This window comes from Toxoplasma gondii, chromosome IX (assembly GCF_000006565.2).
Source record: "Toxoplasma gondii ME49 chromosome IX, whole genome shotgun sequence".
Classification (NCBI taxonomy): domain Eukaryota; phylum Apicomplexa; class Conoidasida; order Eucoccidiorida; family Sarcocystidae; genus Toxoplasma; species Toxoplasma gondii.
Window position 1 is genome coordinate 303,110 of NC_031477.1, and position 18,559 is coordinate 321,668.

Genomic DNA, 18,559 nt, shown 5'->3' on the forward strand with positions numbered 1-18,559 from the left:
CTGTCTGTGTCTCCTGCAAGTCTTTTTCTTCTCTCTTTCTTCTGGCTGCGTTACGCTCTCGCTTCCTCACATCTGCTGAAACGCTTCCTGGCTTTTTTCTCGGTTGTCTGCACGGAGCGAATCTCGCCTCAGTCCAGTCGCCCCGTGGGCGGTTCGCGGCAGTGTGCTACGTGTATCCTTATCGCGCCGGCTTTTTCTTTTCTCAAGAGAGCAGGAGCAGACGGAACGACCTTGGCCGAGCTGACTCGTTCTCTCGTTTCCGCTCTACGCCTGTTAAGAAGCTTTTCTCCCCGCGCTCACCCGCCGCTCTCTCGACGCGCCTCCTCTCTCCCTCTTCTGTGTCTGTTCCACTACGGGCGCCTCGAGGCTTTCCACGTTTCTGCCTCGCGCGCTCGCGTCGGTTCTCTTTGTCTCTGCTCGTTTTCTCTGCTCTTTTTCTCGCCGTCTCTCTCGCCGTCTCCGCTCGTTTTCTCTCCTCTTTCACAAGGCCTCGTCTGGGCTTGCAGCTGCCTCTTCTGTGGGGCACGCACTTCTGTGGGTCGTTTTCTGCGCAGTCGGTGACCGCTGCGGTCCTCGGCGAAAGTGTACGACAGGCAGCGGAGGAAGGAACTGAGAAAAAACGCCGGCGCGCAAGCGGTTCCGCGAAGATCTCCGCGAAAAGCCGCGAGCCAGCGGGGACGCGACACACGGACCTCCGGTTAGAGTAGAAAGACGCCCACCTCTGGCGGCGCAGCGCGAGTTTCGGCTGTCTTGTCAGTGGCGACCGGTGTTCCGCGCGTTTCCTGGGAGGGCGGAACCGCGAAGGCGAACGCTGCGCTCTCTCCGGTTTTTGGACTTTTTCCGGCGACTCTTCGAGTGTGCAGCTCGAGGGGAGACTCTGTGATCTGCGGCAACGCCGAAGGTCCGGTTTCCCCACCGACAGTGGCGGCTGCTTTCTTCTTTTCTGCAAACGCGAGGCTTCTTCCCTGCTTCGAGCGAGAGGACAAAGACCTTTTTTCGCGGGAGACGCGGGGACGCGCAGCGCGCCTTTTTTCCGCGCCTCTCTCCCAAGTGCACCACGGGAGGAGCGGTGTGCGACGGTGATACCGCTCCTGGAAAATCCACCGAGAGGCGAGAAAAATGTTTCTTGTTTCCTCTGTCTCGAGGCTTTTTGAAGGCGAGCGCCCAGTTCTCTAGCGCAGTGTGCGCCTTATCTGCACACCGCGAGCTGCCGGCAAGTGACTCTACCTCTGAATCTTCGCTTTCTGTTTCCGTCAAAGCCTCAAGAAAGGCTGCGAGAAACGCGGCTCTCTCTCACGCAGCGCCAAAACCGGGAAGCCCGACTCCGCGCCTCTTCTCCTGCGTCGCTCCGTTGTTCGATTCTCCTCGGCGACTACGAAGCAGCACCCTGGAGAAGCGACCGCTCGCTGCCGTCTCTCGCTCTCACCTCGCTACTACGCGCAAGACACGAGGCGAGGAGAGAGAAGAAGAGGAGAAAAGAGAAGAAGAAGAAAAACGGAGAAGAGAGAAGGAGATATCGTAGATAAGATGTCTCTGGCCGGAAGAAAAACTCCCGAGGTCTGAAACCCAGGGAAGAAAAAGGGGAGAGAGCGGGGGAGCTTCGGCCCACTCTCGCTCGGCCAGAAGACAACCGCCTGGCGGGGGGTGTACATACACCTGAGGGAAACTCCCGAGTCTTTCGGTTTTTCAGCTTGTGAGAAGCAAGTTTCTCGCATTTCTCTCAGTTTTCGGACAAGACACACAGTGCTTCTTCGCCACCGACGTCTCGCACAGACCGAGGCGGATCTGTACAGGAAACTCCCCTTAAAAACAAGGTTCTCCTGTTCGATTCGACTCTCTGTCTTCCTCGCTTTCTCCCCATTCAGCCTTCTTTTTCGCGAGAGAAACTGCATGCGTTCTTGACTCAGACCATCCAGAGCCTGGATTCTCGCTTTCCTGGCTCCCTTTACGGTCTGTCTTCATCCTCCTTGTCGTGAGGGGGATGCTGCTCTCGGGCGTCGCCGCACCTTCTTCCTGGACGAGAAACGAAATGTTCTTTCGTTGAATTCAGGACGTCTCTCCTTCTAGTTTCTCGTCTTGTCTGTTCTCTCCTCGGTCGTTCCTTCGCCGCCGTCCTTGTCGCCGTAGCTCCCATCTCTCATCTGCGCGCAACTTTTCTTTCTCTCTTCCCAGTTTTGCCATTTCTCCAGTCTTTCTCCCTCTCTCTTCCTCTGTGCTTCTTTTCTTTCTTTTGCTTCTTCTCCCTTGTTCTTGACCGCTCCTCGAGAGACAACACCATTTCCCCGAGGACCGCGCGACACCAGCTTCCCCTCCCAACATGGCAAACCCCACAAAAAACTCTTCTCTCTCTTCTTCTGCTTCTTCTTCTCTCTCTTCTTCTGCTTCTTCTTCTCTCTCTTCTTCTGCTTCTTCTTCTCTCTCTTCTTCTGCTTCTTCTTCTCCCTCTTCTTCTTCTTCTCCCTCTTCTTCTGCTTCTTCTTCTCTCTCTTCTTCTGCTTCTTCTGCCTCTTCTTCTTCTTCTCCCTCCTCGTCTTCCTTGCCGGAGCTCGGAGAGGCGAGAGCAAGCTTGAGTGAGCGAAACGAGAAGGAAGAGGAAGTGGGGAGGAGGACGAACACTCAACATGCAGCGCCTTTAGATGGAACGGATGGGAGAGCATTCCTGAGAGAGAAAAGAGAGAAAGACAGCGGCAGAGACGAGGCACCAGCCCCCCGAGAAGAGAGGGAAGCGCGCGCCGGAGTCCTGGTGTGTACATGCAGACCCAACTGCGGCGGAACAGGAACTCCGGAGAGCGCGAGGACACTGTCGGCTCTCTCTGCTGCATGCACTTGCAGAGGAGAAAGGGGGGAAGGTTTTCTGCCTGGGCGAGAGAAGAAGAAAGACGGAACACACGACGAAGGCGCATCTCAGGGTGGAGGCCGCTTGCAGTTTTCCAGAGATGCGAAATACAGAGCATGCCCCCTGGAGAGAAGAGGAGCGGCGGAAGAAGAAAAGACAGAACGCATGCAGCAGCCCAAGAACCGGGAGAGGCTCGAGGCTGAGAAGCACAGAGACGGCGCGAGGGAGGGGACAGCGGGAGAAACGCGATATCGCAGGAGACACGAGGCGGACCTTGAGGAGAAGAACGACGCGACAGGGGCGACGAGAGAAGAAATGAAAAAGAGAGTCTCACAGGCAGAGGCACATACGGCGAGAAGAGAATGTTATAGAACGGCAGACAAGCATGCATCCAAGAACAGCCATATCTCCAGTTCAAACCCAAGTCTTCGACTCGCTTCTCATTCTCATTGTCCATCTTCTTTTCGCTTCTCCTCCTCTCATCTTTCTGGCTCTCGTTCTTCTTCCTCTTCTTCCTCTTCTTCCTCTTCTTCCTCTTCTCGTTCGTCTTCTCGTTCTTCTTCTTCTTCTTCCTCTTCTTCTTCCTTTGATTCTTTCGCGGAGGTGGAGATGCCTTCAGTTTACCAGCTGCCTCTGTTGCTGTTCTCCTGGGGTGTCTTGTGGTCTTGGAGGCCAGTTGGGCCGCCCATCGTGGCTGTCGCCTGCGTTCTGCTCACGCGTCTCCATCTCGTCTGGCTGATTGCCCGCTGCCTGCAGAAGTGAGCTTTCTTCTCTCGCTGCGTCCTCCGCTCTTCTTCACTCTTCCTCTTCCTGTACATCTCAAGAAGCATGTTCTTCTCGTTCGGGCTTTGTGGCTCCTGCGTCGCTGTGTCTCTGCACACAGCGTAGCTTCGACATGTTCGTGAAGCATGCGGACGGGGACCCTGTCGCTCCCGCTGTCGAGACTCTGTCCGCGCTTCAACGCATGCACAAACCGATGGAAACACAGGCACACAAACGCAGGCACACAAACGCAGGCATTTATGCATATATATATATATATTTATATGTATGCATGTGGATGTCCGCGTCAAAATGGGGAGACATCATAGGGAGGTTAACCGGGGAGAGAGCGCCAGAGCGAGAAAGAAAGTGAAGAGGTAGAGTCACCCGCCTGCGTCTGCTCAAGTTTCCTTTGAATGCAGCGAAGTAGGAGAGGAAAAGTGACGTCGTGTAGAGGCAATCCTTTGTTTCGTTTGCTTTTCTGTTTGTTCAGTTGCTACTGTGCCCTTTCTCCAATCAAGGCTCCTCAGAAAGCCACTGCTTCCGTTTCGCTGCGACCTGGCGGCTCTTCTTCTTTTTCCGAGAGGAGACAAGACGACACGGAAGCAACAGGCGACTTTCGTCGGTCTGTGCGTTCCAAAGACGCCGACTGCTCCCCCTCCTCTTCTCCGTTTTCTGCTTCCTCTTCTTGGTGCTCTGCTGTGTCTGGGGTCGGTCCGTCGGCGGCTCCGGCGCCTCTGCGATTCGGGGTCTCTCTGCTTCTGTCGGTTGTCCTTCTTCTCACGTTCTTTCTCTGCAGCGCCTGCCATCATTTGCCAAGTTTCGGGGAGCATCCTTTTCTCCCTGTTCCTCTTGAGGAAGGGCCGCTTTTGTCTCTCGGCCTGGCTCTCCAGTTCTTGAAGGCGCGACTCGACCAGCCTCTCTTTCTCTCGCCGTTCTCTTCTTCCCTCTCGGCGCTCTCTAGTGAGGCGTCTGATGGGGTGTACGGACGCCTCACGCATGCGGCTCGTTCGGACGCTTCCGCGGTCTCGGCTTTTTTCTCTTTGTTGAACACTTGGATTTGGAGGCCGCTGCATGCAGCCGTGGTCTCGCCCTTCCTTCGTTTTCTCGATCCCATCTCGAATTCCTCTCTTTCTTCTTCTCTTTCTTCGTCTCTTTCTTCTTCCCTGTCTTCTTCTCTTTCTTCGTCTCTTTCTTCTCTCTCTTCCTTATTTTCTCTGTTTCCTTTTTCCTCTGGATGGAATTCGTCTTCTTTAGTGTCTCCCTCTCCTCCTTCGTCTGCCGCTCCGCCGCCCGCTGCGGCGCTTCCTTCCTCTGTTTCGTTTCTTCCTTCTCTTGCTCCCGGTTCTTTTTCTTTCTTCTCGGCTTTCCCTTCCTTCGAGTCTCTGCTCGCGTCCTTCTCTGCGTCTCTGTCTTTCTGGCTCTCCGGTTTTCCTTCCTCTGCCGCGTCCCCCCCTCAGTCGCCAGCGAGCACTGTCTCGCCACCTTGGGCGGGCGTTTCTCCCTTTGCAGGTTTTTCCTTTGCCTCTGCGCCTGGCGCGCGAGTCTTGCCCCAGCCGTCGGCTCGCAGCGACTTCTCGGACTTCGCTGCTTCTCCACTCCAGGCGCTCTGTCTCCTCTTTTTCCTCTGGATTCGTCAGCTGTTCCTTCTGTCTGCATCCCTCGTTTCTGCCCTCTTCGCAGAAGTTCTCCCCGCCGCTGTGTCGTCCCTGACCTTCTTCCTGCCTTTCCCCGCCGTTTTCGCGGCCTCGCCGTCTGCTCGACTCTTCCTCTCTGCCTTCTCGCGCTTCTCTCACGACGCCCTTGTCGCCTTCCTCAGCGCCTTCGCAGGCTATGCGTGTCTGGTCCGTCTGCCTCTTATTTGTCTCAGTCTCTGCTCTCAGTTGCTCTCCCGCCTCCCCCCTTTTTCTCCGCTCCCCTCCCTCCGCTTGCCTCTTCGCAAGAAGCCATGCGCGATCGGAAACAGAGAACGAGGGAGAGAGCGTGAGAGAGAACAAAAGAGGGGAGAGCACGCTCGGCGAAATGAGAGCGAGGAAAGGCGTTTCCAAACGGTGCGACGTCGAGGAAGAAGCGAGGATGTGGAGAGGAAGGCGTCCCAAAGCAGACGCGACGATGGAGGCATTGACAACGACTATCTTCCTCTTTCTTATCTTGAAAACTGTGCGCAACACTTCCGTCCTCACCGCAGAACCGTTTCCTCTCGCCCCGTCCGAATCGACATGGATTTCTACATTTCCTTCTCTTCTTCTTCCTCTTCTTCTTCCTCTTCTTCCTCGTCGTTTTTCACTTCTTCTTTGGATGCCCGGAGGTCGCTGGTCGGCTGCAGTGGCGTTGCATGCGCCAGATCAGGCCTGCGCTGTCTTCCGTCGCCGCAGCGTTCCCCTTCTTCTGATCCTCGTTCTGCTGCGAGGAGCGAACGCGTCCGCGAGGACGTCAGCGAGGACTCTTTGCGCTCTCTCTTTGCGCCTCGCGTCCTCGTCTCGTCTGGCGCCTCCCTGCCGGAAGTGATTGTGGCACTGTGCGCCTGCTACTGCTTCCTCTTCCCAGATCGGAATTTTGTGTTGTTTTTCTGTGCTGCCCTGGAACCGCTGCGTCTCCTGCTGCTCTCGCTGTACCTGCTGCTATCTGCTACGCGGATCGAACTTGCTCTGCTTCTCGACAGCGCTCCCCCCTTCTCAGGTATCGTCTCTCTTCCAGCGCCTCTGCGCGTCATCGATCCCTCGGCCATCGGCGCGGCCGCAGGCTCGCTCCTGCTTACGCTCCTCGCGTTGCGCTGGCATTCGCCTTCGTCGCTTTCCGAGCACTCGCAAGCTGGCGACACAAACGCAGCAGCGGAAGCAGCTGAAGCGGTCGAGAAGGCGGCATGCGTCGCAGAACGCCTCAGACCAAAAGACTGGTCTCGCCTGGCGCCCGGAGCTTTTCGATCGTCAGCCGCCACTCCTCGAGTGTCTTCACTGAAGCCTTCTGTGGAGATGCCTCTGCCTCGCGTTGCCGAGTTTGTCGCGGCATTGGACGCGACACAGAAACGGCTGCAGAAAGGAATTTCTCTGTCGACAGAGAGGACGGACATGGTCGCGCTGACGGAAAAGAAAGACTTGCGACGAGGGGGCAGAACTGAAAAGACAGTCGCAGATACTCGACCTCTCCAACTCTGTCGTGAGACGAACCTGAAAACGCCTCCGAGTCTTGGTACTCACTCTTCATCCTCTCCTCTCTCTGCATCTTCACCATCGTCTTCTTCTTCGTCATCATCATCTTCTTCTTCGCCTCTTTCTTCATCGTCTTGTGCAGCGTCTTCTTCTTCATCTTCTGCTGCTCCTCTCTCTTCACCATCGTCTTCTTCGTCTTCTGTTGCTCGTCTGTCTCCGCCATCTTCGTCGAGTGCGTCTCCTTCGTTTTCGCTGCACCATCCGCTCTCCGAGTTGCGTCGCCGAGACGAGCTCGATGCCTCGACAGTGCCTGCGAAGTCGCAGGAGCCGGTCTCCTCCTTCCTCGCCACCACGCGGCTGTCGGCAGCAGCCCCCGCGTCTGCGGACGACGGCCAAGTGAAAGTTCTCTCGGAGCCAGAGTCCATGCGCATGACATCTGCTCTGCAAAAGCTTCCGTTTTCTCTCCACTCTCTCACCTCGATTCTCTACACTCTTCGTCTCCCGACTGAGTTCTCTTTCGAACGCAGAGACGCTGGCGACAGCGAGGAAGAGAGGAAGGGAGACCGAGAGAGAGACGAAGAGAGCGACGGAAACAAGGCCGGCGATAAAGACGAAATCACAGAAGAAGAGAACACACAAGATGCAGGAGAAGACGCGGAACGAGGGAAGAGACATCAAGACAGCTGTGGAGTGGGGAGAATTGTCCACACAAAAAGCGGGGAGAGAGAACTGGAGAGAAACGTTTCTTCTCTCTGTCTCGCGTCGCCATCTGTTTCTTCGGATTCTGCCTCGCCTCTCGTCTGTGCGTTCTCTCCAGCGCCTTTAAAATCGCTTCTCGCGTTTCCACGTCCTCACAGAGACCCCCGAAGCGTCCTGCGGCTCTCTGGGAAGCGCTCCGAAAACTCTCCGTCTGATTCCGAGAGACGGACAAGCGGACCTCCCTTTATGTCTCCGTTCGCGTCTGCCTTCGCGTTTCCGAGTTCGAGTCTCGCCTCAGCGACTGCGCCTTGCGGCCTCGATGACCCGCGAGGCCTCCTCCAGTCCGTCCAGAAGCTGCAGCGCGCATTGCCTGCAGACGCCACCTGCTGCAAACTCAGACTGATGGAGAGCGAAAAACACAACTTGAGGGCCGTCGAAAAGAAGGTCGGCACAGAGAGGAACTCGACAACAGGGCAGAGAGACGCAGCGGCGAAGGCGAGGAACGAGAAGAGAAACCGAGGAAGAGAGGGGAGGAGGGCGGGAGACGGAAGCGAAGAAAGAAGAGAACGAGAAGAAAGAGATGAGGAAGGGTGGAAGTGAACATGCGAGAGAGGACGCGCACAAAGTTCATGGGCAAGTCGATACGAAGAGGGCAAAAGGCTCGTCCAGTTTACAAGAGCACTTGGGCAAAAGGAGAATGAGAGCGAGAAGGCGGCGAGAAACACAGGACCGAACGCGGTCTTCATCTCAAATCAACAGCATACCTTTGTCTTATCCCGCTCTGGGTATTTCGCGACTCCTTCACTCTTTGCTCTCTCTCTCTCTGTTTGTTCTCTTGTCGCGCCTTCGCTTTCTTCTCTGGCGAGCCCCGGGGTGTGTGGTTTCCATGTATCTGAAAGACCGATTTTCTTCTTGCGTCGCAGAGTTGAATTTCAGATTTGTCCTGCGTGCTCGTGTCTCTGCAGCTTCTGCCCATCGTTCGCCTGCCTCGGCCGCATGCGCGACTGCGAATTCTCTCCGTGGTTCTGACCCTGCGCGAGCGAGAAGACGCCCTTCTGAGTTTCCTTCGTCTGCTGCACTCCGCATTTGTAGAGCTCCAGATGAGTCCCGCGCTCGCGCGCTACGTCCACTGTCTGCGCGTTCTCTATCGCCTGCAGACGCAGGCAGAGACGCCTGAGTACCGGGCGTCGCCCTTTCTCGCTTCGCAGGCCGAGCAAAGCCCCAGGAGTCCGCGAGTCAAGAGAGAGGAAGAGGAGGAAGAAGAGGAAGAAGCGAACCTGAGGCGCATTCTTCAGACTCTGAGGGAAATGCAGGACTCACAGAGGCTCTCGCCGCAAGTCCGGACAGTCCTCACCAAACTGAGCTCCTCTCACCTCGCTCTCCTGGAAAGCCTCAACCGCAGTTCCGCGGGAGAGAGCAGCGGAGGGCAAACAGGAGCAGAAGTGAAGGGAGATGAAGACACGAAGAAAACCGGGGAAACGAGAGGAGACAGGAGAAACCTCTTTGACGGTTTTGCTGAACATCTTTCGCATGCTCTCCTTGCTCTCGACGAGTGTGGTTCTGGTATGCGAAGACAACAAGAAGCGAATTCACAAAGGAAACAAACTGAGACACAAATTGAATTCGTTTTTATGGAGGGTCTCTGCCTTCTCCGCCGTAGAGAGTTGTGTGTACTTTTAGCGTCGTGTGACTGGCAGGCTGTGTCGAACTCGACTCAGAGTCCTCCAACTCTCGCGTGGAGACAAGGAGACACTGAACATGAGTTGCGAGATGCAAAGGCGTTCTTCTCTCCGCCGAGCAGCATGCACCCCGCACTCAATTTTGTGAATGTTTAGCAACTGCATGGGAGATTTTGTGGGAGTTTAGGATTTTTCAACTACAAAAGGCATTTGCGGAGTCCACATCTCTGTGAGGGGAGAGAGAGAGACAGAGGGAAGGTCGCCTTTCAGATCTCAGACTGTCTCTGTGGGCGGGATGCGAGAACACCGGCGTCAAAGTTTCGAGTCGCGCGTTGCTTCCTGTCCTTCTTGTTCGCGATGTTAGACACATGAAAAATATCGCAAATCTTCCTTGTCGGTCTTGCTGTCTTTTTCTCCTGTCATAGCTGTTCTTCGACCTCTCTTTTATATCCGTTTTCACCTTTCAGGCGAGGCGTCGCCGTCCTCCGAGTCGACAATCCGAGAGACCGTGGACCGAGTGTACGAACACCTTGAGCGCTTTGAAGAGGACCGACGGTTCCTCTTTGTCGAACATCTTCGCTACTTGGATGCCTACGCTCAGCCCTTCGTTCTGCCAAGACGTTCTTCTTCGACGCCTTTCTCTTCTTCTGTCCATGTTGCTTCTTCCTCTCCTTCCCCGTCTTCATCTCCCCTTGCTTCTTCATGTCCTTCTGTTTCACCAAGCTTGACTTCTTTGCCGCCGTCGCGAGAGAGAACAGCTGGGAAGCGAGATGAGGAAGAGAAGGAAGCGAGAGAAGCGAGAGAAGCGCGAGAAGCGAGAGAAGCGCGAGAAGCGATAGAGGAGACAACTGGGAGCATGCCGAGTCCGAGGCGACCGCAGGAGGCAGCAGTCAACTTAGCGTTCTACTGTCACCTCGGTATGTCGTTTTTCTCTTCGCGTTTCCGCAGCTCCGATCTGATGAACTTCTGTGGCTCCGCTTCCTCGATTTCTGCGACCGCCACTCTCACGTTCACCTTCTTCGTCTCTGTGTCGCCTTCTCCTTTTCTGCGTCTCTTTGTCTTCTCGTTCTCTCTCCCAGTGCGAGTTTCCGATTCTTCGGCGCGGCAGTCTCCCCTTCATAATATCTCTCTCTTCCGTCGCTGTGTCACCCTGTCTTCTTCTCCTTCCTTGTTCTCTTCGCGGTCGTCTCTCTCCTTCCCTGTCTCTCTGTGTCCTCTCTCTCTCCCGCCTCGTTCAGTGTCGGCCTTGTTCTGTCCTTTGCACTCAGCGGAGGAGGCATGGAGCCGGCTTCACTCGCATGCAGACGCGGTGGCGGCGGCTGCTCGGTCGCTGCTCGAGCGCGACTGGACGGAGGCTCCTTCAAAGGCCTGTCTCCTTCAAAGGCCCTGCGAAGGAGACAGTCCACGGACGGGCGACGAGGCCGAAGGAGACAGGTGGAGACGGGTGGTGAGCGAGGCGCTCTGCCGCCTGCAAGAGCTCCGGACCTACCTGGGATGCATCCGGGAAGCATGGTAGGCGCCCAAATGGTGAAGAAAGACATAGAGAGCAGTGGGGACCGGCAGAAGAACATGAGCGACTACAAGGAGCAAGCAAGAGGGAGGGGACGCGAGGGAGAGTCAGAGAATCGTTTGATAGACGGAAAGAGGAACAGCGGCTGCGCAGAGACGAAGAAAAGGAGGAGAGCGGCCACAAGCCGCTGGGTCCGAAGAAGGGTGAATTTCGTTTTTGGAAGGAGGTAGCATGCATGGTCTTCTTTTGCCCAGTTTCTCACATGCTGTTTTCTTCTTGTCTTCCCTTTTCACAGCGAATTCATTCAAAGGCACCCTCGAGAGTTGGCAGAAATCTTTCCGGACTACACTTTCCTTCAAACGCTCTCCTCGAGCTCTCCGGTCTCACCTTTCTCCCTGTCTCCACGCTGCGCCTCTTCTTCCGCTGCGTCCGCGTCTTGCTCTGCCTCCTCTCCGAGCGGAGGACATGGAATGTCTTCTTCCTTGTCACGAAAGGGAGACAGAGCTGCTAAGTGTAGGCTACAGTGTGCTCCGTATTCGTCTTCTTCACCTCATTCCTCTCGCGCGGACGAGACTGTCGCTGGAAACCGAGAATCCTGGCTTGTGGGCAGCTCTTCGAGTTCGTCTCGCTTCTCCACTTCTGCCTGTCTGCTTTCTGCGACAAACGCGGAGCGAAGAACGGCGGAAACGTTGAAAAAAACGACACCGCTTGAGTGCACAGAGTGCGACAGAGGCCCCTCGCGCACCTGGGCGGCTGTGGTCGCGGGCCGGGTGTATGTACACTCGAGGGAAGGCGCGCCGCGTCGCGGTGAAGAACCTGAGAGGGAAGAAGAGCTCGGCTCTGCTGTTTGCCCGTCTCTCGGACGTACGAGCCAAGTGCTGTCGGAGACAGAGAAGGAAACAACGGAGGAAAAAGAGACAGAAGAAGGCAACGAGGAGGGAGAGAAAACAGATAAAGGAATCGAGAAGACCGCGAGTGAGGCCGGAGACAAGGGCGACGAAGAAGAGGAACTCAAAGAAGCGAAAGAACAGGAACAGCTTCTCGTTTGGGGTGACAGGAGCGATCAAGTCGAGTCTTTGATTCCCCTGTCGACAACAGCGGGGGACGCGGAAGAAGACAAAGTCGAACTCTTCCCCTCCTCCCTTTCTCCGTCCATTTCCTCTCGCGGCCAGTGCATGTTGGACGCGGCGCCTCTGCTGGAGCCTACAGTGCCAGGAGACGCCTGTCTCCACCGCCCCGGAGGACCCGAGGAGACGGGACAAAAGGAGACAGCGAGGTTGGGCGGAATCTCTGGACGGCACCAGGCTGGAGGCGAAGCGCTTGCTCCCGAGGCGAGTCTGGAACTCGACCGCGTCGTCGATAGGGAAGAAGACAGAGGCGAGAGACGAGAAGCGGGGGTCTTCCTCAGAGGCGACTCTTTATGTCGACGCACACCGTCTGCTTCGTGGTGCTCAGACATCTTTCCCTCTGCCGATCGCGTTGCATGCACTCTCTCCTCAGTCGAAGAGGAGACGCGTCTCCGCTTTCCGCTGTCTCCGGCCTCTCCCGCTCTAACCGGCCTCACTTCGCTTGCTGTCTCTTGCGGCCTGTCTCCGCCATGCCCTGATGAGCAACTTACGCAAGAGCTGAGTGCGAGTCACCCGGTACCCTGCAGTCCATCCCCGTCCAGTGCGACGCCTGCTCGTCTTCACTTCCCCTTCTCTACTTCTCCCTTCGCATGCACTTCACCGTCTCCCTCCTCTTCCTCCTCTTGCTCTTCCTCTTCTTCCTCCTCTTGCTCTTCCTCTTCTTCCTCTTCTTCCTCCTCTTCCTCCTCTTGTTCTTCCTCTTCTTCCTCCTCTTCCTCGTCTTGTTCTTCCTCTTGTTCTCCCGGGAGAAGAGAACCGGACTTCGGCGAGACAGGCGTCGCGTTGTTTGTTCGCGAGGAAGAGAGGCGAGACGCGCCAGGTTCGATTGATGGAGGAACGCGCGACGACATGCGCCGTCTGTCGTCGATTCAGTTGGAGGCAGAGTGGGTCGATGTAGGTTTCGCGCTGAAGGCGGCTGACGGCGCCTTGGGAGAGGCCGAGAGTGAGATCAACGGAGAGGAAGCAAAGAGGCAAGCCAGTGGATTTTCTGAGAATCTGCGGCAATCTTTAGCGCGCCTCCAGGAAACGCTTGCAGGCTTCCCGAGACATGTCTCTCCCGTAGTCAACTCGCCTCCATCCTCTTCTGAGCCCTGCGCGGCGCCTTCTTCAAATGCTCTTTCTCCTGGGTCTCCTTCGTCTTCTTCGTCTTCTTCTCTACCGTCTCCTCCTTCATCTTCTCCTCCATCTTCTCCTCCATCGTCTTCATCCTCGCCTCTCTCTGGCGACAACGTCCGAGGCCAACTGTGCGTTGCGACGGTTCTTCCACGGGTAGACGCCGAGAGCACCCGCTGCATGCATTTCGAGGAGACACAGGAGAAACAACCGAGAGAAGAGAGAGAACAAGGAGGCGAACGAGAGAGAGAAGGTGACGAGACGATGAATGAAGAAGACGAAAGCTTGCACAGTCGTGAGACGATGGGGTTGACGGACATCAGCCGCGACTCGCCTCTTTTGCGCATGTCTCTCTGCGAAGAGGCGGGAGAGAAGGAAGAAGACGAGGATCGAGAGGCTGGACTGGAAGAGGAAGCGATGAGTTTCGAGAAGGAGTTCGTTGCTCCGCCGTCTGTCTCTCTGCCTTCTCCGGGAGGGCGAGACCAGAAAACGAGACGCGGGGACTTCGACAGGGAAGTATGTGGTGCAGGCGGAGACGCGAGCGGAGAGCGACAACAATCGGAGACAGCGCAGGGCCTCAACACTCCTCTCGCGTCTCTGTCTGCTTCTCCCCGTTCCGCGGCGGAGACAGTTTTGCTTCCGGACAAAGAAACCGCAGCTCAATGCCGCCAGCCCCCTCTGCGCGTCGCGCCGACGCGAGCAGAGTCTTCTTCAGAAATACGGAAAACCGCATCCACTTACAGACAATTCATCTCGCGACGGCAGAACGCCTGCAGTCTAAGTTCTCTATCGGCCGTCTCTTCTTCTGTCTCTTCTCATGTGCGTGGATCTGCGTCATCGCGAGGCCATTCGCCTGCCAGGCCTCTCAGGGGGGCGCCTGCTGCGTTCGAAGTCTCTTCGCTCGCGTCTTCGAGCGTCCGTGGGCGACGCGTTGGACTGCGGCCGGAGACGCGGCGGTGGAGCGTCGCTTCTTCAGCGGCTTCGTGTCTCTCGTCTGTCTCCGACTGTCCCCGGCAGACCCTCTCACGGAAGCCGCGCTCGTTCTCGGACGCATGCGCGGCCAACGTCCCGAGTCTGTCGCTCTCTTCTCTCTCGCGGTTCGCTGCGGCCTCGCCACCCGTTAGTCCACTTCGTGAGCACGGGGGAGCCGAGGCGACAAGAACGCCCTTCGGGAGTTCTCGCGCGTCGGGACTGGACTCTCTGGCGCAGCGCCTGCTGCCTGCGCGGTCGCTCACGCTCGCGTTTTCTGCCTTTTCGGCGAGACGAGGCGGAGGCTCCCAGACCGGCGTCGGAGCGGAAACGCTTTCCGACAACGTTGGGCGGCCTGGGACAGAGCTCCACGCCGAAGAGGCGAGGCAGGGAAGGCGACAAAGCAGGCTTCGTGGGTGGGTGAGAGAGGGCACTGGGAGTCTGGCAACTGAGAGCGACGCGAAGAGAGCAGGAACTCCAGAGAAAACGAGCGCGCCAGTGGTTTCGGCAAAAAACGCGGCGCCGAGTGTCCAGACCTCGCGAGAGAAGCACAAGGTTGCAAGAGGACGGATTTGCCTCGTCGTCCCCTCTCAGGGTACAGGCGAAGAGCAGCCGGAAGTTGCAGTCCACAACGGCAAAGGCAGACAGGGGAAGCAGCCTGGCGCGCAGGGAGTGTGTGAAGGCGCGTGGAAGCCGAAGGTCGCTGGAACGAAGCGAGGCGTCGAGAAGAAGTCAGAGAAGACGGACGCACAGACGAACGCCGTGAGAAGACGGAGCGACGGACGAGAAGGAGACGCTGAGCGAGGCGCGCAGCGAGCCACCGCGGCGACGGGCATTGTGGTATCTCTGAAAGAAAGGAAAGTCCTGCGAACGGGGACGCAGAGTTTCCGAAAAACTGAAGAGGCCCACGGGAAGAGCACCGCCACCGCAAAGGACGCTGACAGAAACGCGCAGTGGAGGATGAGAGAGGGGCACAACTGTACTGGAAAAAAAGGAACAGCAGACGAGGTGGAACCAGAGCACCAGTCAGAAAAAGGGTATGTTCTCGCCAAATCCTCGTCTCAAAACTCGCCAAACGCAACTGCCCTCCCCGGAGGACATCCGCCTGAGAGTCCAGGTGGGCATTCACCCCACGAGAGGGCCTTAGAGGTACTTCTTCCGCTCCTTGCCCGGCCGCTTTTTTCTCCGGGATCTCCAGCAGCGTCCGGCCAGCTGAACGCCTCGTCGAGTGCGTCTGATTCGCCTCTCTGTGAGCAGCCGTCATCTGCTTCGCCTCTCTGTGAGCAGCCGTCGTCTGCTTCGCCTCTGCGTTTTTCTCCCAGAATGCTGCACACATTCTCGCCCTTCGCTTCGTCTCTGTTCGGTCCTTTACTGGCGTCTCGCTCCCGCCAGTTCGAAGAGCGCGACGAGGCGCCCAGGAAGCGCGAGGACGAAGCAGACATCCAGCGCGTCAGTACAGCTGCATGTGCAGATCAGCCTCCGGTCCCGGAGGTCCAGTGTTTCCGCCTTCCAGACGACGAGCCAGACGGCGGCTCCGTCCTGTCGTCACCCAAGTTTCTTCTGCACAGCGAAGAAGAAGAAGAGCACCGCGAGGGCGCCAGCGACGCGAGAAAGTTGAGTGCCTTCTCCCCCGCCTTGTCCAGAGACTCTGACGCTTCCCTCGACGCTCGCGACTCGATGGACCGAGACGAAGGTCCCGGCGGCTACGATTTCTAGTTCCCTTTGACGCGCGTTTCCTTTCTGCGTCGCTGACTTCGTCGCCGAAAAATCCCAAAACGTCAACGAAGCGGCCTCTGCTCAGAGCCCACACACGTCGCCCGCGCTTCTGCCGCGTCGACATCTCCGTCTCTGCCTCATGTGAGGCCAGGCAACCAAAATGGACGAACATGTCTAGGTTCTCGCTTTCTCCTTTGCTTCTCGACATGCTTGCGTGCAATCGTGGATCCTTACTCTTTGGCTGCTGCAGCGGTCGGGCGCACATATATATATATATATATATATATATATATATACATATATATATATATATATACATATATATATATATATGTTGTACGTAGTTTATACAGTATATACATATAACGATATGTATGCATATGTATGTGTATCATGTATTTACAAGTAGATGTAGAGTTCTTTTGGGATGCAAGTGCTGAGTCTTTGACAAAAGACGCTGTGAGGGACGAGAGAGAGTGTGCGTCGCTGCGTTTGTTCTTCTCACTGAATGCCGTCGCTTTCAATCGGCTGTCCAAAGCAGCTCTTTCCTCTTTGGTGTCGACGTTTTCGAGCGTCGAAGCGGAGACGCCAAGTTTCGGCCGGCGCTGCTGAAGAAGACTTCGCATGCATTATGCATCACGCTTCTACAGGAAAAGAGTATAGAAGAATGCGCATGCAACAGTATGACTGCAGTTTCAGCGATCGTCGCTTGCAGAGTACAGAGGTCACATTAGACGCTGAACGGCAGTGGTACTCCAGATGTGAGGCAAACAGCAAAGTCTCGAAGTCTCCTGTACACCCGGCCGCCCTGCTGGGAGGGCAACATCACTTCAACCAAAGAGAACAAGATCGTGTGGAGCACCGTTGGAAGCCAGCCTTGCGCATCTTCCTTCGTCTTTTTCTGTCGCCTCCTAAAAGCGGTGGATTTCAATGTCCTACCAATAGCTTGATGGTGTTAAGTCCTGATGCTACTGATTGGTTGATTGGAGGACTTGCCAGTCCCAGCAGGAGCAGTTAAACTCTAGAAGAGTCGACTCTTATTCATTCATTCCAGGCTAGTTGTTGAGAGACAGTCACGAGCCCAAAACCACAACATCGTAATCTCAAGGATTTGCGATACAAATGGCGGAAGGGGAGTTTGTATGTTATGGAGTGTCATAGAAGATAAACTCTACAGTTATCGCATTCTTCTGCAGGAATCCACTGGTTCACCATCGACTATCTTGTTTCGACTTCGTACTGACTGTGTCTTACTGTCGCACACATACGTTACTCTACCAAATACCAGTTAACTGAGGTAAGCAATCCACGGTTGAACTGTGGGTGAGTTTCAATGTCCAAGACAGAGCACTGGATTGGACGCCCAGGGAACAATCGAATAAACAAACGGCTTATAGTACTTAGGATACTGAGTACGACTCCGGTGATGAGAGACAGACAACCAAGTCCTTTGTTTATGAAGTCACGGAACGTCCTTCTTCGATGCATGGCACCACCCAAAAAAGATGCGCTCTGCATGCTCGCGGGCGCGCAGCGAATCTCCCCATCTTGAAACGGCAAGCAAATCTCGCAGACTCTGGCATCCCCCGCATATTCAAATATACGTAGAAACAGCTTTACGTTTACACTGCAGCAGTGAACATACAGAGACGCGCATGCGCTTACAGATAAAGCGTTATGAGCAGGAATGTGTCTGGGGTTGTTCGCCGTTCGCAAACTTGTCGCTTTACCGAGAGATGCAGACAAATGGAGAGATACACATGCGCCTACGAGTAACTCGACGAGGGCACAGATATGTCTGGATGTGCAACATGCCCTGTTCTCGCCTTAAAGGCGGTCAGTCACTATATATATATATATATATGTATATATATACATGCATACATAAACGCATATATATATATATATATATATGTATATGTATATATATATATATATATGTTGACTAAGATCTGTGCAGAGGACGACAGGGGCGCTTCGAGAAAAGTGGAAACGGCAGAAAAGGGTGAGTTTTCATTCCCGAGAGACTCGCGGCCGGTCGGCGTTAACGGAGCGTCCCCACGGCAGGGAGACAAACCTAAACCCCCAAAATACAAACACTTGGTTTGTAGACGAAGCGAAATTGCGGAGAAAAGACAATGCAGAGCCTCGTGGAGACGACAAGAGAAGAGGACGCAAATGTTTCGACAAGACGGAAGAACGGAGAGGCGAAAACACAGACGTATAGAAAACAAAGACGATTCAAAGGCAGAAAGTACGCAACTGTGGAATGGAAAGAAGAAGCAGACGGAGAGAACATACATTTGAGAAGCAAGAACAGAGTGCTTCATAATCTCGGGTACTCTTGGCAACTTTTGCGCCCAGTCGGCGAGACCTCGAAGGACGGCATTCAGGGACGATTGTGAATTTTTTCAGTCACACTCGATGGGAGCATTTTTTTAAAACCGTCATTTCTCTGTCGCGTCTTCGTCTTTCTTCTCTCAGGTCTCTCCTTGTCTCACACGTCTTGGTGAACGAGCGCTAGATGTTCTCATTCTTTTCTGAAATTTCCCTCACTGCGTTCTGGAAGTCTTCTCCTCATTTTCTTCTCAGCGTCTCCTGTCACTGTTTCCTGAGATGATTCTTCTACTCGTTATGCTGCCGTTCTTTTTCTCGGCCGCTGAGTTCGACAGTCTCACGAGCTCGCCGGACTCCCCTCGGCGCTGGCTCTGAGGAACTTTCTTGAACGTTTCCCTGTCTTTCGTACCCTCATGTCTTTTTCCTGCTTCGAACGATTCACTGCTCCTTCGTCGACTCGAAGGCGCGCCATGTTCGCGTCCGTTGTCTGGTGTCTCTTCGTCTGCGCCTTCTGGCGACTCCCCGCGAGAGATCCGGCCAGAGTCGGAGCCGATGACTTTGTGACGGGGAGGGGAGGGCTTTTTTGTGCTGTGAACTTCTCTCAATCCCAGTGACCAAAAGACAGAGTCGAGACTCCGTTCCTCTCCCTACTTTCCAACTTT

At 55.5% G+C, this 18,559-nt stretch overlaps 2 protein-coding genes across 2 annotated transcripts in view; one reads left to right on the top strand and one right to left on the bottom strand.

Moving 5' to 3' along the window:
* Nucleotides 1-1,138: 1,138 nt before the first annotated feature.
* TGME49_267855 (hypothetical protein) lies at nucleotides 1,139-16,078 on the top strand. The gene is made up of 6 exons (XM_018781489.1): nucleotides 1,139-3,594; nucleotides 4,092-7,890; nucleotides 8,412-9,009; nucleotides 9,593-10,042; nucleotides 10,394-10,637; nucleotides 10,931-16,078. The coding sequence occupies exons 1-6, from the start codon at nucleotides 2,318-2,320 to the stop codon at nucleotides 15,558-15,560; spliced, it is 10,998 nt and encodes a 3,665-aa protein (XP_018636212.1). The 5' UTR covers nucleotides 1,139-2,317; the 3' UTR covers nucleotides 15,561-16,078.
* A 2,466-nt stretch (nucleotides 16,079-18,544) lies between these two features.
* The window catches only part of TGME49_267840 (tetratricopeptide repeat-containing protein), a gene marked incomplete at both ends in the record, with an annotated part of 4,812 nt that continues 4,797 nt past the window's right edge, over nucleotides 18,545-18,559 (bottom strand). Inside the window, one exon of the mRNA XM_002368811.1 lies at nucleotides 18,545-18,559. This exon is cut by the window's right edge and continues 120 nt beyond it. Within this exon, the coding sequence (XP_002368852.1) occupies nucleotides 18,545-18,559 (15 nt within the window).

What these genes read in the sequence shown, in the direction of transcription:
- TGME49_267855 (XM_018781489.1), top strand. Translation starts at nt 2,318, where the DNA reads ATGGCAAACCCCACAAAAAACTCTTCTCTCTCTTCTTCTGCTTCTTCT. An exon ending in ATTGCCCGCTGCCTGCAGAA is followed by an intron (nt 3,595 to 4,091) that starts GTGAGCTTTCTT and finishes CTGTTTGTTCAG; the next exon opens with TTGCTACTGTGCCCTTTCTC. An exon ending in TCTCGACGAGTGTGGTTCTG is followed by an intron (nt 9,010 to 9,592) that starts GTATGCGAAGAC and finishes TTCACCTTTCAG; the next exon opens with GCGAGGCGTCGCCGTCCTCC.